Source organism: Lissotriton helveticus, chromosome 1_1 (genome assembly GCF_964261635.1).
Source record: "Lissotriton helveticus chromosome 1_1, aLisHel1.1, whole genome shotgun sequence".
Taxonomy (NCBI): Eukaryota; Metazoa; Chordata; class Amphibia; order Caudata; family Salamandridae; genus Lissotriton; species Lissotriton helveticus.
Window position 1 is genome coordinate 609,468,023 of NC_136057.1, and position 17,993 is coordinate 609,486,015.

The 17,993-nt window shown below is 45.4% G+C and overlaps 1 protein-coding gene across 2 annotated transcripts in view; it reads left to right on the forward strand.

Moving 5' to 3' along the window:
* STK38L (serine/threonine kinase 38 like) overlaps positions 1–17,993 on the forward strand; it is a 456,714-nt gene that overhangs the window by 242,530 nt on the left and 196,191 nt on the right. For both annotated transcript variants that reach the window (XM_078674124.1, XM_078674123.1), the window contains exon 3: positions 3,592–3,643. In XM_078674124.1, the coding sequence (XP_078530250.1) occupies positions 3,592–3,643 (52 nt within the window). The remainder of the gene's footprint in view (positions 1–3,591; positions 3,644–17,993) is intronic.

The following is a 17,993-nucleotide window of genomic DNA, read 5'->3' on the forward strand; positions in this document are numbered from 1 at the left end:
TATTGGTTTGGCTGATACAGCGTGAGGAGCACACATCTCCCGTGACAGCGATCTGTCCAGCTATTGGCCCGGTGGTATACACCCAGGCGAAAATCCACGAGGCCTTCGTGGCACACTATAGTGCGCTGTATGAGTCCCGGCTAATGGCCACACAACCGACCATTACTGCGTACCTGGACGACATAACACTACCAGCCCTATCCGATGACCAACGGGACGACCTAGGAGCTCCGCTGGAGGCAGATGAGCTACGCGAGGCCATCTTTGCCCTCTCGAATGGCAAGGCCCCCGGCCCGGATGGGTTGCCGGCGGAATACTATAAAGCCTGCTCCGACATCCTGATCCCAGAACTCCTCAGGGTGTACTCGGCGCGCTGGAAGACTCAGCTCTGCCCCGGTCAATGAATGAGGCGACACTGGTGTCTCTTCTTAAACCGGGCCGTGATGGCATGCTCCTCGGATCGTACAGACCACTAGCGCTGCTGAACACAGATTATAAGATCCTGGCGTCGACCCTAGCTCGACGCCTAGCAGCCCTGGTGCCCGCCCTGATACACAATGACCAGAACGGCTTTGTGCCCGCAAGATGCACCTCCCACAACATACGGAGGTTGTTCCGCGTGCAGAACTATGCGGTGCGAGAATGGCCGAGATCGGGTTGTCTAGTACTGGACCTTGAGAAGGCCTTCGATTCGGTCGATTGGCCCTATTTGCTGTCAGTGTTGCGCAAATTCGAGCTAGGGGACGACTACATTGAACTGGTTGGATTACTGTACATTCACCCTGAGGTGCGAGTCCGCACGGGCAAGCTGATATCCAACGCCATCAGGGTACGACGCGGCACCAGACAGGGCTGCCCACTGTCCCTGCTGCTCTTCTCACTGGCTATAGAACCCCTCGCTGAGGTATTACGAGCCAAAGGCACACACTGGGGCATCCCAATGGCAGACAGCGTACACATCGTCTCGCTATATGCTGACGACCTGCTCTTGTATGTCAGGGACCTCACCCGGTTACCGCCTGAGCTGTCGGAAATCTTCTGGTCCTTCGAGACCATGTCAGGCCTTAAAGTCAACTGGGCCAAATCAGGGGCGTATGCGTTCGTTCCTGACACACCAGACCCTGAAGTCACGATCAATAGAGAACGGCTGCCGTGGCACCACACTTCGTTTAAGTATCTGGGAATATATATATATAGAACTCCTCCGGATATCCTAGACGGCAACCTGACACGAGCTATAACGTCCATAAGATCCCAGATTGCCTTCTGGAAGACCCTCCCACTCAATGTGCCAAGCAGGGTGACATTGACAAAAATGATCGTCCTGCCCAGACTCCTATATTACTTCGCTAACATCCCAACATACGTCCCGGTTCGCACTTTTAAAGAGCTAGAAACCATGGTCAGAGACCTGATATGGAACACCGGGAGACCCAGAGTGGCCCTGCGAAAATTATATACGCCGGTCAGTGACGGTGGCCTCGCAGTGCCAAACCTTGAACTCTATTATCTAGCTGCACAACTACAATGGGTGACGGCCTGGCTCGCAGGGAAAAATCTAGAGGACACAGCCACGGCAACAGATATTCTATCACACACACAGATACACTCCCTGTTCCACCCCCTGACGCGCACGAGGAGAACGTCACAATTACATGCGGACGTGGCTGTAAAATGCTACACCAGGTGCTTAAAACTAACAAAACACACTACACCGTACGCCCTGGCGCTCCCTCTCCTGGGCACACCCAAGGCCACATCCGTTGTCACGGAGGTGGCACTGGAACACTGGACACGCGTGGGAGTGGACACCATGGAGGACCTATACGCTGATGGCACCCTGATACCCTTCGTGACACTGGCCAGTGACACGGGTCTTCCAGCGGGGCAGTTCCTACAGCACACCTCCATAGTTATGGCTTACACGCAGCGATGGGGGAGCATCACTGAGGAGCCACCCACACATCAACTGATACAGAGCCTACATGTCATGGGAAACGGTACGCATGTGGTACACTGGCTGACACAAGCACTGTTGTCACACACGCAGTGCACCTTGCAACCGCTACGTGACAAATGGGCAGTTGACAGGGGGAAGGAATGGACGGACAGAGAGTGGACGGTTATACTGACAGGCCCTAAGAACATCCCCCGAAATGCGCGCTTTAAGTTGATCCAGTTCTATATACTACATCGAGCGTACCTCACACCGGACAAAATTAATCAGTACTTCCCGGGCGACGCAGCTTGCTGCCCGAGATGCGCACTAGGGGAAGCAGACTTGCTACACATGCTATGGCAATGCCCACAACTTCAAACATACTGGCGTGCGGTGCTGCCGACACTAGAGCGCTGCACGGCCATGCCGATACCACACACATGGGAAGCATGCATACTGGGCCTATACAAGTGGACCAAACACAATAAAGTCCCCTCCCGTTTCTGGGACCTCGTACTCCTCACGGCCAAAAGGTTGATTACAAAACATTGGAAGCGAACCACCCCACCCCTGGCGGAGCACTGGCGCACCTCCCTAGACAACTGGGCAAAGGCAGAAAGCATCAACCTCCACAATGAGGAAACGGCGGGACTGAGAAAGTTCCCGATTGCGACAATGTGGGACGGGATGCTAAGCTCCTTACATAGAGACTGCCAAGAGAGTATAGACCTTAACCCTGACGACCTCGACGGGGAAACACATGACCACCCACAAAACGCCACTGATGCGCCCACCGGCGACGTCCCACCCTGACCGCCACGGTGCTACCCCACCCGGCACCCTGCACATGCCGCACGCCTCCCGCTACCTACCCATAGCCCTCCCCGACACCAGACAGGAATTCGTAGTCACTACTCAAAAGCACCCATGAGCCCCCAATGCATTGATACACCCCCGACCCGAATCACACACCACGCCTCCAAGTTAGATGACCATCACCCCCATTTCACACTTCCTTATTTTTTTTCTCCTTGTTGTTTATTTTCTGGTATCCTCTTCCTCGCTGGGCCGACACGGCGGGAACATTTGTAATATACCACTGTTAAGCTACATGAAGCGATGTACTACTATGTAATGTGATACGTCCTGCGAACATGACAGACATCCCTGAGATTTGTAAATATGTATGATGTAACATTTATGTTTGTTTTTCCTCCTGTGAATTTAATAAAAGATATATTAAAACTGGTACTGGAGTTTAGGGTGAGAAACAAGATGTGGGTTTGTGGCTAAAGGTTTTTTTTTTTTAAGACCTAACAATTGAGGAGGATATTTATGAATGGAGGAATTGCATGCTCAAAGTCAAAACAAACCAATGAAATATGGAATGCATTTGAATAAGACCTGAAAAGGTGAAAGATTTTGTGACAGGTGTCTCTTTTATCTTGTTCCTTACTCTTTTATGTTGTGATGTAGACTGTTTTGCTGTTGGTTTAAGAGCAGTGTTTTGGACTTGAGTTTCCATTGTAACTTGTCGGTATACAAGTAGATGTCTAGTTTGTGGCTTACAAACAGGATTGCTTTTGATGCTAGAGAGTGTCATCATGAACATGAAAGCAAATTATTTTTACTTTTATATCTCTTGCACTTAGACAAAAGAAGTTGGAGCTAGCTATGGAAGAAGAGGGTCTTGCAGATGAAGAGGTAAGTTGCTGTTTTGTTTGACTGGTCGTTGCAGACCATTATATGTCTATTGTAGCTTTCAGTATTCTTACCCAACAGCACTGCGTTTTTCTAATGAAGTTCCTTCATTAAAGTAATAATCAAGAAAACATCCTTATTTTATAAACATTTAATGAGCATTTTTTATGACTGCCTTATTATAGGCAAAGTTCCTGTCTTCTGCCTAGTTTTATTTGCCCAGGAATAACAGCACCTGGGGTACAAAACTCCTGGGTTTATTGGCAACTCAATGTACCCTTTTATCAAAGACCAAATGTAGTCTTAGTCATGAAAGGTACCTTCTATTTGTTTTTCTCTCTGCTTGTTGGTTCACAGGGAATGATTGACTATCCTCTGTCGAAGGCTTTCTCAATTATGAGATTTTCATTAATATACTTGAACACTGAATAGCTCTGTCTTTGTGGGGTATCCCAGAACACTTTCTAATGGAGAGAACACGTTTTCTCCAAATCTAAGAAAAGACTACCTATAGGTTGGACTATTTTTTTTTATTAAACCCTTTTAAATGGTACTCTTAATATTATGTCATATTGTTTTCTTTAGAGCACTAATCACCCAAGAGGGTATCCAAGCTAAATCTCTGTAGTAGGAATTCATCAAAGTGTTTCAAAAATTCTATAGGGCAGTATTGTTACCAAAATGGTCCATATCTTTTTTGTAGATGGAAGACAATGAAAGGAAATTGCCACCTTAAGCATACCAACTCCTATTTAGGAAAAGCGCTATGGGCTCTTTTTTAGGAAAACCAAGTCTACCACAGTCCTACCATGACTCATGGTGACACATTTTTGTGCTTTCTGACCAGGATTCCTGAACACACTGGGCTGCCCTCTTGATCTAAATGCCTCTTATAAATCCTTTCTGTAAATGTTATGTTATGTTATTTATTTTCTTCTATAGCGCACGGCTATTCCCAAGAGCATCCCGGCGCTTTGGCGAAGAGAACTAAGTGCAGAGTGACAACACAGCAGCTAAAAACTGAGGAGAACCAAAGCTACTATTAAGCAAAGAGCCACGTTTTCAGTTCTTTCCTGAAAACGAGAAGGCTGTTAGCCTTTCTTAGAGACAGAGGTAGCTCGTTCCAGCCCCGCGGAGCCAGATAACGGAATGACCGGCCTCCTATTCTGGAACGCTTGATGGCAGGCACAACCACTTTGGCCAAAGGAGCTGACCGCAAAGCCCTGCTAGGCAGGTAGAAAGATAGGCGTTTCCCAATGTACTTGGGGCCTACACCGTGAAGGGCTTTAAAGGCCAAGGTCAGACTTTTAAATAAGATTCTCTTGGGGATGGGCAGGCAATGTAATGCTTTGAGTAACTCAGCGGCGCTGGCCCGTCTCGGGAGCCCAAAGATGGCTCGAGCCGCCGAATTCTGCACCACCTGCAGGCGGGTCAAAAGATATTTAGGTAGACCCAAGTAGAGGGCGTTCGCATAATCCAAACGCGACCCTATCAGGGCCTGCACGATGTTTTTTTTGTGGTGGAGTGACAACAAAGGAAGAAACTTCCTAAGCATCCTGAGAATGCCAAAGCATTTCCCTGAAAGCCCAATGATATGGGGTCTGAAAGATAGGTCACAGTCAATCAGAATTCCAAGGTTTTTCGCCTTGAAGGAGACATTGTCCGGGGGAAACATATCCTGTGGCCACCAGGCCTTCCAGCTGGGATCAGGGGTACAGCCAAAAAAGAGCAGCTCCGATTTGTCACCTCTCATGATGTTGCTTTATTAGTTTGCCTAGATTCCAATGGTTTCTGAGGGAAGTTATAGATAGAACTTATTTTTTCAGTAAGGTATTGTCTGCGTACAGAGGCCTTGCTGTTGCCAGAAATGTGGTAGAGTGTGACTCAATGTGGAGTATGTTTCCCTGTGCTTATTCTCCCTATGTACATTATAGATGTAAGAAATAAATATTTTTCCCAGTGGCACTGAGAACCGTGGAGTAAAAAATATATAGTCATGCACAACAAAATCACTTCAGAGTGTGGCTGATCACCAGGCCGTACGGAAACATGAAGAGCTTCATTTATTATTTAAGTAATTCTGCTGTCTGCTTCCTCCAAGGGGTACCTTAGAGGCTTCCCTTCAATTTCTTGTACCCTTCAATGTATCAAAACCCTCAAAGTTGAGAGAAGTGTGTGTAAATATATATATATATATATATATATATATATATATATATATATATATATATATATATATATATTTATATATATATATATATATATATATATATGTTTTTCCTGATATATATATGTATGTATATATATATATTCACTGAAAAAACCATAGGTTTCAGCCACGTTATAGTTAGGAATTAGCATTTAAAAAAACCTTTCACCATGTTATAGTTAGCTGGACATTTCACTCATACAAAACCATTGAAATTCCCCCGTTATGGTTAGTTCAGCTAACTATAACTCGCGCGCCCGCAATGCACTGCTGATGATGTCACATATTACATCACTCATGACATGGTCAGTGACATCACTGATGACATCATCCAGTGAATGTGTGGCTTTATGGAAAAAAATATTTTTTTAGATATGTATATATAAAGGTCGACGGAAGAATAAATGGGTAAATAAGTGTCTAAATAGATTTTATTGTAAAATTGATTGTATAACTGACTTATTAATTGTATCTTAGTGAATACATGTATTAACGAGTAATGTTTAAATGACTGTCTCAATAGTGTCTTTATTAGTAAGTATATATGTTTTAAACTAGTATATGTGAGTATTGATGTATATAAGTGAGTATATGTGAGAGTGAGAGTTTGGAAGAGTTCCGGTATAAATAAGTATGTGTTTCTATAAGTGATTGTTTAAGAGAGTAAGTATGTGTACGTTTCTGTAGAAGTAAGTGTAGTGGTGTGTGTATAGCTGTATATGTAAGTAAATGGGTATTTGCATGTGTGAGTATGTGTGTGAGTAACTCTATGGATTATTATCGGTGTGTAACAGGATGTATAGGTGTATGAGTACATATGATGAGTGAGTACATGTATGAGTGACTATATAGAACTGTTGGTGAATGAGTGGATGTGTATGTAGATTGTGGAATTGCTGAATAGGTTGTTGTAACTGGTATTGGTATTTCCATTGTTTTGAAATTTTTAGTTTCTATTTTTGAATGTGTGTTTCATCAAAGGAATGGTACATGTTTCGGACAGGTCTAGATTATCCAATTGGGTTAATAATTTGGTGCAGGAATGGTTAAATAAACAGGTTGTATACATTATTTACGGTACAATGCTATTATGGGCCTGATGTGTATGAATCAGTAGAATTCTTTTTTTATGACTTTTAATTTTAGTTTTCCATAAACAGCACCACCAATAGAGGCAGAATTTGACAGTGGGGGGAAATACAGCCGGGGCACATCTACGTCATTGCGCAACATCACAAATCAGTACATGATTAATTATCAACTTTACCCGACATTAGGCAGCATTAACCTTAAGATAACAATATCAAAGCCTCAACAGGCATCCTCCTCAGTTGTACATTCACTAGCGTCTGAGTCATGCTGATCCCTCGAATGCCCTACAGGGTTCAAGAACACATGCAATAACTCCCTCCAAGACCTGAGGTCCTCCTCCAGCCTCTCATCACTTCTACTAGCCTTCATATGCAGCTCCTCAGCCAAGGACCACTCGCTCACATCCCTCAACCATGCATTCAGGATGGGGGAACGCATCCCTATGAATTAGTATAATTAGCCCACTATGGGCTTAATTGTTCCAATTGAAGTTGTAAAATAACACCTAGTATTCAATTTATTCGGTGAAATGCTAAATTCTAGACCAAATATAATTGGTTTTGATGCAGTCGAGATTGCAAGGTGATCCCTTCTTGTCAAATTGAATTTTTCTTTCGTTACACGCTTAAGAGGATTTATCCAGCAATTTTGAAAATGTCTTTAAATCATGATTTACATGGGTAACAATGATTATTTTCATCCTGAATTTTAATAACATGAAATAACTGGTAAATTTGTGTTCCTACATTTTGGATTTGAATTATGTTCCTGAAACAAGCATGACGCAGAAAAACAAATGTGCTAAGACATTGAGTTGTGTAGGCTGTCTTTCATGGATATGTAAAAACAACAATGAATGGACAGAATGCAGAACAATGTCAAACATTCACCCCAGTACAGAGATCTGGGCCTAAATCCCTCGTTTTTTTTGCTCACCATACCATTCCAGTTTGAACCCAGCCATATGCAAATCAGTCTTGACCCTGTGCTTCATAGGAACAGTCCCACCCGAACTGCCTAGCCAGGTCCTCCCTGGACTGGAAACAAGCATCCTAGGACCGATTTTGGGGCTGATCAGCCAGAAACCGGTCCCAGGATACTTGTTTCCGGTCCAGGGAAGACATGGATTGGCAGTTTGGGCTGCACTGTTCCCATGAGGCACCGGGTCAGACTGATTTGCATATGGCCATGTCTGAACTGAGGTGGCGGAGTGAGCTAAAGAATGATGGTGGATTAAACGCAGATCAGTTGACTGGGGGTAAGTACTTGCAATGTTTAACACTCCGTCCCCTTTGGTTTTGCTTTGTTTGCCCTAAGTTGGCAGGGTATGCCCAGATGTGGGTCCCTTGCTCACTTTGCAACTGGATTCAAGCTAGCCTGGCTGAAGACGGCTGATTAGCCAGAAACCGGTCCCAGGATGCTTGTTTCCGGTCCAGGAAAGACATTGCTTGGCAGTTCTGGTTGGAGGCACAGGGTCAGACTGATTTGCATATGGCCATGTCTGAACTGGGGTGGCGGAGTGAGCTAAAGAATGATGATGGACTAAACCCAGATCAGTTGACGGGGGGTGAGTGCTTGCAATGTTCAACACTCCATCCTTCATCCCCTTTGGTTTTTCATTGCTATGTACCATGTAATTGCTATATATGTAGAATTCCATTAACCCTGCATTTATGTGAGCAAGGCCAGGGTTGGCCGAAACGCATAATGGCAGATTTGCTACAATAAAAGCAGAGAAATATAAGTGGAGTTTGTGCTTGGTTCTTTCGGAGATTTGTATCTATATATATCGATCTGTCTGCCCTTGGTCATTGCGCTGACTCATGATCGCCTATGTAAAAAAACCAAAATCCACATTGGGGATTAAGATAACAGTACAGTTGGGAAATCAGGAATATATATATATATATATATATATATATATATATATATATATATATATATACATATATCCTTCAGGCGTGGCTACGGCTGCAATTGAGGCAGACGTGTTTGGGTAGAGCTCTTCCGGAGGCTCCCCTAAATGGGCTGCTATCTCCAGGTGTAGCTGCTTATGGAGGCTGGAATTAAGCAGAAAATATGCAGGATGCTATTCTGGAGCAGCAAGGTGAATTTTGACACGCCTGAGCCCCGCTGCGTGGAGCCCGACTGCGGAGACTGACTGCTATACGATCCCGCCTGGGTGAGCCCCAGCTACGCGGGCCTGTGGTTTGGCTCCACCCACTAAGCCGCAAGATATGGCGTAGCCCCGGCGAGAACACAGTCATGAACATTGGCTATGCATCCTGTCTCAACCTCAATGTATGCCTGCAGATTTATGGTGAGATCCCATTGAGGCCCTTGCTGAGCCGCCCGATCGCTCCTACCTGAGACTTTCTGCCCCGATTTCTGGTCGCTGCGTGGCGGGAGGCGGACTGTACACGGCAGAGACGCCCGGATCGCCTGTATGGCCGTTACCCTCACGGCCGAACTGCGGAAGGCAGTTCTCTTCCCACGATATATGGTCGTGTGTGAGCGTTTGTTCCTCTGCCGCGCGGTCGATTGCTAATGGGGGCGGGCCATGGCCAGAGCCCTCATGGTGCTGCCTGTGCGACTGCAGGCTGTGGTTCCCCCCCGGCACGGCTGCCGACTGGTGAGGTGATCTGAGAGGCACGGTGTGTCCGGGCACTGACTCGCCCGCTTGTGCTGCCGCTGCCCATGCGGCGTGGTTGCGGCGTGCGGGCCCCCCGCCGGTGAACTGGACACGGTGGCCGTTTGGTGAGTGCATTCAGGGCAGCAGGAGGCAGTGAGGGGATAGGTGGAGCTGGAACCCCTGCTGCACTGCCGGTGACGGAGCAATCCACCGCCCCCACCTCCCCACCTTGATACTCGCTGCAGGGAAGATAGTGTATTACTACATATGGCTGCACTGCTTGAGCCGCCGCAGTTGTAATTTCCACGTGGAGTGAACCTGGGCCGAGGGCCCCCGCCCCTGGGGGATCGCCTGTTAACCCCATCGGTCATCAATTAACCTCGCAGGTGTCCATATGTTGATGAGGCAGGTGGAGCTGACAAGTGTGACAGCATACTGAACACTATCTGTAGCTCATCAGAGTGGAACATTCTGCTTGGGCCTCCGTGGGGGTTGAGTGGCACCACCTGAGACCTCTTCACCCTGTGAGCCTGCTGGGGTATTGCTACCTGGATGCATTGATGTACCCTTGTTCTACTACACACAGAAACCTGAACAGGTGTGGAGTCGCACGCTACTACCCGGGGTTGGGAGAGTACTGCAGCAGCGGCTGCAGGAACACCACAAGGCTGATGCCCCTCCGGGGTCGTTGTTGTGCGGGAGCTCGATGCAATCTGGGGGCCCGGACTATCATCACCTGGAGCAACAGCGAGTTTCCTGCCATCCTCCTAGCGGCCGCCACATGGCTGGAGTAGATACGTTGCTGTACAGCCAAGTCACACCTGACACACCTCTCACTCTCTACCTGAGCAGTCCCCTGATGAGTGAGTTCATTGTTGCTACCTGCTGAATGTGCCACTGACACTAGCCTAACTTGATTTTCGGCTAGAAAGTGCATTGCCACACCTGTTCCGGCTAGGACCTGGGCCGCTGAGTGCTGCGGTTGCCGACTGAGCTGCGGGGAGGATTCAGGAGAGTGGTAAGCAAGACCTCACTACCTTGCCCAAGAGCTGTTAAGTGCCTGCTGGTTGCGGCCTGTTGCTGCTGAAGTGGGACTATGGTGTCGCTCTAATCCTGGCTAGCCTGCGCTAGGTTCTCCCTGAGCGTGAGAGCGGAAAAGGCGAACGGACTCTGCACCCGATGTCGGGCAATACCCGAGCACGGACCAGAACGGGCGGAGCGCAGGCCATACCAATGCCGTCCAAGCCCAAATCGGACATAATGGTGAAACAGGGGTCGGAGGACCAGACCGCAAGCAAGCTAGACACGCTACTCGCTGCAGTGGAGCGCCTTGAGGAAACCATCAATCAAACCCCCACCTCCCTGGAATCCAAAATAGACATGGTGGCACTCGACCGTACTCATCTATAGGCAGATCACCAGAAACTAGCGGAATGTACCACTGCTTTGGAATCTACGCTTGCTGACATCAAACTGCAGGTGACACAGACGGATAAACATGAACAAGACTTGCTGAACCGAGTCAAGTTCCTGGAGTATAGAGCTGAGGATGCCAAGGGGAGGGCACCACGCAACAATGTCCGCACAGTGGGTGTACCGGAAAAATGGGAAGGAAAAGAGCCTGCCCTGCATATGGAGACCTGGCTTGGAAATCTGCTGCCGGAGGGGTCCCTCTCCCCACACTTTGTCATAGAGCGCGCCCACAGGGTCCTGGCGAGGCCCCCCCCCCCCCCACGGGATCGAATCCGCAGCCCCTGCTTCTTTGGATACTTAACTACCGAGATCGAGATACCATTTTACAGGAGACCAGAAAGCTTCAGGATATCCACATAGACAACCACAAAGTAATGTTCTTTCCAGACTACACCATCCAGGTACGGCGCCAGAGATTTTCATTCATGGTAGTGAAGAAGCGCCTGCGGCAAAACAACCTGAAATATTCTCTGTTGTTCCCTGCACGACTGCGTGTGATTGCCAGCGATAAAACGCACTTGCTTAACACATCGGAGGAGGCGGAAGACTTTTGGATATCTTCACCAATGCGGGACCTCGAGACAAAACTGCAACCACAACACACTACCTAAGCTGAAAGGCCCTTTTCGCCGCCAGCAGAGAGAGTGTAGATCTGTAAGAGTGGGGACACCACCCTCGCCACCGATGGGCCCACACTCTGAACTGATCCCGAGGGCAGCGAGACGCCTTACAGGCTGTAGCACAAATCAGCGGATCACTGAGGACCGAGGAGGTAACTAACTACAGCCAACGAGACTTGTCTAGTGACAACAAACAGATATATGGCCTTGTTGTGTAGCATTTTAGAATCCAAGCGTAATTTACAGATTCATGCCCTTATATAGGTATAATTCACATTGCCCTTATATAGACCAAGAAATCATGCCCATGTTTAGACATAACCCATCCAGTCCAAATACAGGCAGGGCTACTTCCACTAGTTCCAAAAAGCCACAATGATTTCTTGGAAAACTCGGCTTCAGCAGTCAGGGACATCCCCTTGCTTGAATATTGATTTGTCCTAGAAATCATGGAGTTTTCAAAGAACTACCATTCCCTTGCGGTTCTTTGATGACGTTACTATGTCCGGCTTTACGTCAAACTAGGCACCTTCAAGGTATAAATATGCCTACACTTGCCCTAGCAAAGATACAGTGGTTCGGAGCAGCTTGGCTATATACTTGCCTGACACCGCTCACTACAGCAAGTCCCGAAGGAAGCCGACCCTCCAGCTGACGCACTGACAGAGAGGCTGCCTTTCTCTCGCTGAGAATCCAGCTCCAGTGTTTCCAAGCTCCCCTCGCGGGGTGTTGGGAAATCGAGTCCCGAGACGGATACCAGTCCTCCTTCATTCTAAAACCAAGGTAAGGAGCTGATTAGACCCTATGAGAAATCTTGGTTAGATTCTTGGCAAAGAAAAACTAAACCTATGCTACACCACACTTACTTCTTCCCTCGTACTAGACTTACGTTAGGTACATTGGAGTAGGTGTATTTTAGAAGCACCAGTTGAGTACTTTCAGCCTGTTATTTTTAGGTATGTATTTATCTATGGTCTAGGAACCATACAATGCTTTTACAGTATTATTTTATAATACTCTTCTTACTGTACGCATTATACTTTGCAATCAGTATTACGATTGTAGCAGTTCACTTTACTTGCTTGAGAAAGAAGACTGTTCAATAAAACCTTTTGTATTGAAAACTCCCGTCTCTCTATTTCTCTGCACCTCTGATGAAACGAAGCATGCACGATTGACTGAGTAAAATATCTATCTATTGTTTCCATGACTCTGAAGATTAGTTTTATTCTTGGGGAAACAAAGTTGTCATGTTTATGCGGTTGTCAGAAACTAATCCCTTCTTGTTTATTCGAGAATGTTTCTAGTGACCTCTGAGCTAGCTGGCACTCACAATGAAGTCTAATATATTCAATAGAGACCTAAGCCCTACGTCAAATCTATAGGATATATTATTCCAATGCGCAGAGCCTATTGGGAATATAGGAACTACACTACATGGTGCCCAATGTTTGGTAAGGCACTATTTTAACGCTAGATACTAGAGTAACTCAGTCGTGCTTTTCTCAGAGACTCCTTTTTCCCGTAAAATACTCCAGTAGACGTCTGGAGTGGGTAAAGGGATAAAATATCCGCCATTACTGAGTAGGACGAAAATCCTATGTATTCGTTTTTGTTTTGATTCAACGTTGATTCAGTGTTCCAAAATATTGTGCACCTTATTCTCCTTGAAACTTCCTCTGCAAACCAGGTTTAAACATTACAGGTTTCCAAGAAACCGACCCGGATGCTATAATCTTGGAAAACTTAAGGAAAACAATCGCTATAAAGCTTATAACAAATGGCCTATCACCTAGAGGTGGTAGGGTAATTTTTGTCATAGAGGCACACGAATATCGGCAGAAAAGGTATTCTATTCATGGATAATCTTCCCTGAAGCAAATGCAGTATCACATGTGTTTCAGTTCTACAAAGTAGAGGATAATTCAACGGAATACGTTCCTTTCGAGGACTTTGAAATTCCACTAACTTACCAAGAGCATCAGCTCTGGTTTAAAGTCGCCCTACAACATCAAAATCACATTACCAGGTTCGGTCCACTAGGTAGACCAGGAGCAACATGGCCGGTACCAGCCAGCTATACACCACATCCTGACATTGAAGAAATGTCAGGTCAAGAACTATTAGTTCAACTAAAACAACTAATAAAAATACATAGACAATTGGTTCAATATGTCATGCGGACTCTAACAGTCCAACCTCCTATAAAGATTCCACAACAGACCCCTCACCAGGGGAACACAAATAAAATTACACCACAGACTATACAATCAGTCATTGGTAAATTACCCACAAAAAGGGAACAAATTCCATTTTGGATAGCTCAAAAAATTACTCAAATCAAGGTAGTATTTCCTGACAGTACACCTCATGAGAAACACACAATTATAACAATCTGTTTACCATTGGGGATCGCATCACACCTGAAGGACTGCAACACTTGGGGTACAGTCTTTGCTGCAATCTACTCAAAAACACACTGTGTTCCGTATATGGCGGTGATACCAGATGTCCTGAAACCGATTCAAAATGAATACGGAGCAGAGCCTGCTTTAAATCTGGGTATGAAATTACTGAAAGATTTCAAATAGGTCTCAGCTATAATATTAGCAAACATTAAAGGTGAAGCAGCATCCGTGGCGATAAGCCAAAAAAGTACGAGAAATTGATATAACTGAGCAACCATGTGAACTGGACAGAATAATTGAAAAATCATACGAAGAACTAGGAAGAGATAGTTTGGGTGGGAAACCATTTAAACCCCAACTAACAGAAAGTCCTGAAAAGGTCTTTATTAAAAACACTCTCACTACTCCTAAAAAGAAGTGGGAAAATACTAAACAAACTTCTAATGAGAAGCGTTCTCAGTCCCGAGGAAGGTCTCCTCAAAAGCAGCCCTCTGAAAAGAGGTATAACCTCAGGAACAGGGATAATTTGAGAAAACCTGATAGATATCAAGATACTGATACACGTTCCTCTCGTACCCAGACTTCCTCACAGAAATCGGAAAGAAGAGGACGATCAGAACACAAAGAAGAACGTGTGAAGTCCAAAGACGATCAACACGTTCCAAAAAATAAGAAAACCCAATTCACCAAAAAGAAGGTAGCAGGTCTAAAAATCAGACATGCCGAGGATCTTGAGGACACAACTCAAGAACGGGGAGTGGGCCCAGACAATGCTGGACAGCGCAGCAGAAGTCACCATAGCTCGCAAGATCTTGAAGGATCATCTGGAGACAGTGGACTTGAAAGAGTACATTCAAGTTGAAACAGCTGATACCAGGGTTAGTGTATCTCATAAGTTATATGAAGTAACGCTCCGGATGGAGGGGGACATAACTAGAAAAATAATAGCACTCTTTTGGGAGAAGCTCTCTAAGGGTTATGCCATTCTTCTAGCTGAAAAAGACTGGGCACCAAAATTTGTCAGGGAGTGCTCACATGGCGAAGACATCATTATGTCAGCCTTCTCTAATCACATTCGGATTCATTTAAAATATACCTATGCCAGAAAATGGGCTGTAGCCCAGGCTCCAGCACTCTATAAAAATCATGTAGGATGGGATGAGGATTCCCCTCACCACAAAATCCAGTTAAAAACTCAACCAACTGCACAGAGGCAGTATCCAGTTAAGCAAGAAGCTAAAAAACAGGTCAAGGAGATTTTAGATCAACTTGAATACCAAGCGGTGATTGAAACATGCACCTCGTCCATCAACAATACTTTGTTTCCTGTCTCCAAACCAGACAATACATATAGTCTAGTTTTGTACTACAGACATTTAAACTCTTGTTGCAAAACCTTTGCAGTACAAAATGCACACAGTGCAGCACTGATGAATAACATTGTGCGTAAAAAATATAAAGCCACACTACATATTTCTATTGGTTTCTTCTGTCAAAACATTGCACCTGAAAGCAGGAACTTGACCGCTTTCTCAATTATAGGGACACAGATTCACTTCTGTCGTCTCCCCCAGGGATTCATGAATAGTCCGGGGTTATTTTCAGCCAGAGTAACAGAGTTACTACAAATGTATGATGATGAGGCGTTATACTATGTCGATGACACCTTTCTAACAGATGATGATTTGGACAGGCACTTGAACAGAGTGAATACTATTATACTTGGATTCGCCTCTGAAGGGTACAAATTTAACTTTAAGAAATCGAGAATTGCCCACCTCAACGTCCTTTTTTTAGGATACGAGTTATCAAGTGAAGGCAAAAGCCTGGCAGCCAACTTTTTAGAAAAGTGAGCGCTGCTCCAACCTCCAAAAACACTGAAAAACGTAGTCAATTCTAGGTTTCCTGAATTTCGGAAGAACATACATTCTAAACTACGCAGAAAGGCTAAAACCTCTCTACGAATTTATCAAACCTGATTTTAAAACCACAAATTGGACTCAAAAACACACAGAAATTTTGCGTTCAGCGCATACAGACGTGTTAGCAACATCACATTTACAGACACGCGTAAACGTACGCAACCTTGTAATCAGAATAATCCCAGGAAGATGCAGATTTACGTACTTTACCTTTAATGAAGGTGAAAAGGTACCAATAGCTTATAAATCACACTTGTACACACAAGCTGAAATGAAATTCACTTCTACAGGAAAAACTCTGATAGCAGTTCAAACTGCAGTAGCAAAAGAGAGCCCTCGCACAGGGAAAACGCATAATGGTCGTTACTTCTGTACCTGCCTTGGAGGCAGTGACAAAGGCAAGCATTCCAAATGCAAAGGCTTTACATCCGAGATGGATACAATGGGTTAACTCTCTTGCTGCAACAGACGTTGAATACGTTTTTGCCCCCTACTTGAAAACACAAGAATTTCTACAATATGAACAAGAATGTCCTCTGCCCACTGAGATTCTGCCTCGAGGACAATACGAATGTATAATTTATACAGACGGATCAGCACAACCCGCAATTGGGGGTAAACAAGCTTATAGTGCTGCGTGCGAGATCGTTAAAGGTCGTTGACGCGATGGTAAATTCCGACCTATGGTCTCAAAAACACAATCTCTCGGAGACTGTACAGATCAGCGAGCTGAACTACAGTGCGATTCGTATTACTGCGTTTAATCTTACAATGAATACTTGCAGAACTGGGTTCAAAACGGTTTCAAAGATGCAAAAGGTGGCACAATCAAGCATAAGTTGCTTTGGGAACAAGTAGTTCAATTACAGAAAGAACTACAAAGGACTCACGTGATCCATACACTGAGTCACCAGCTTGATGGCGTTCACGTTGCAGGAATTCATTGGGTGATAAAGCCGCGAAGGCAGCTGTGCAAACGGCTTCCGTAGCTGCAATCACTCGTTAAATAGACAGCAAAATAATGCAGGCTGTCGCCGCTTCCAACAAAGACAGCGGTAAAACGTTACCAAAAGACTACCCACTCAAGTACTCATATATAACTGATGTAAATAATGTTCCTTTTGCTCGAATCCCTGGAGTGGGGGATAGAGTAATTCCAAACATGGAACATAGATTAGGACTAATTTTAGCAGCACATGAAGGGCTTGCCTCTGCACACGCAGGTGTTTCCGCTACAGTGTCATTATTAAAGCAAAGATACTGGTGGCCGCGCATGAGGAAACAGACCAGAAACTATGTTTTGGAATGTGAAATATGCCAGAAAATGAAGGTTTCAACAGTGAAACGCCCAGCGCAGACGCCCCTTTTAGTATCAGATAAACCATTAGCTTGTGTTTACCTGGATCACTGCGGTCCCTTACAGAGGTATGGTAACTACAAATATATCATGGTCGCAGTAGATTCTTGTTCAAGATTAATTTGGATGTGGCCTCCGCGCTCGGCTGACGCCCGAACTGTTATAAAAGATGTGCGAGTCTTTATCGGCACATACGCAGTCGGCATCCTACATTCTGACCAGGGTACTGCGTTTAGCTCCAAAGCTTACAAGGAGGCCATGGCCAATCTGGGCGTTGCATTACGGTATTAGAGTCCATTCCATCCTGAGGGAAATTCTGTAGTGGAAAGAAAAAACCGGGACATAAAGCAATCTATAACAGCAAGGGTATTAGGCTTGAATGACGGGTGGGTCAAACATCTAATAAGTGTCCAAAGTAGTTTAAATAATCTGCCAAGAAATTCTCTGGGAGGAATCACTCCATATGAAATCCTTTTTGGTACTAGAATGCTTGTCCAGGACCTCGATTGTCACACTTCAGTGGTAGAACAAAAACCCTTTGATATCAAAGACCGTTTGGCTGTTTTGCAGGACTTAAATGAAACAAGAAGAAGTCAAAGCAACACAATACAGAAGCCAACGACCACTGAAGGAGAACCAC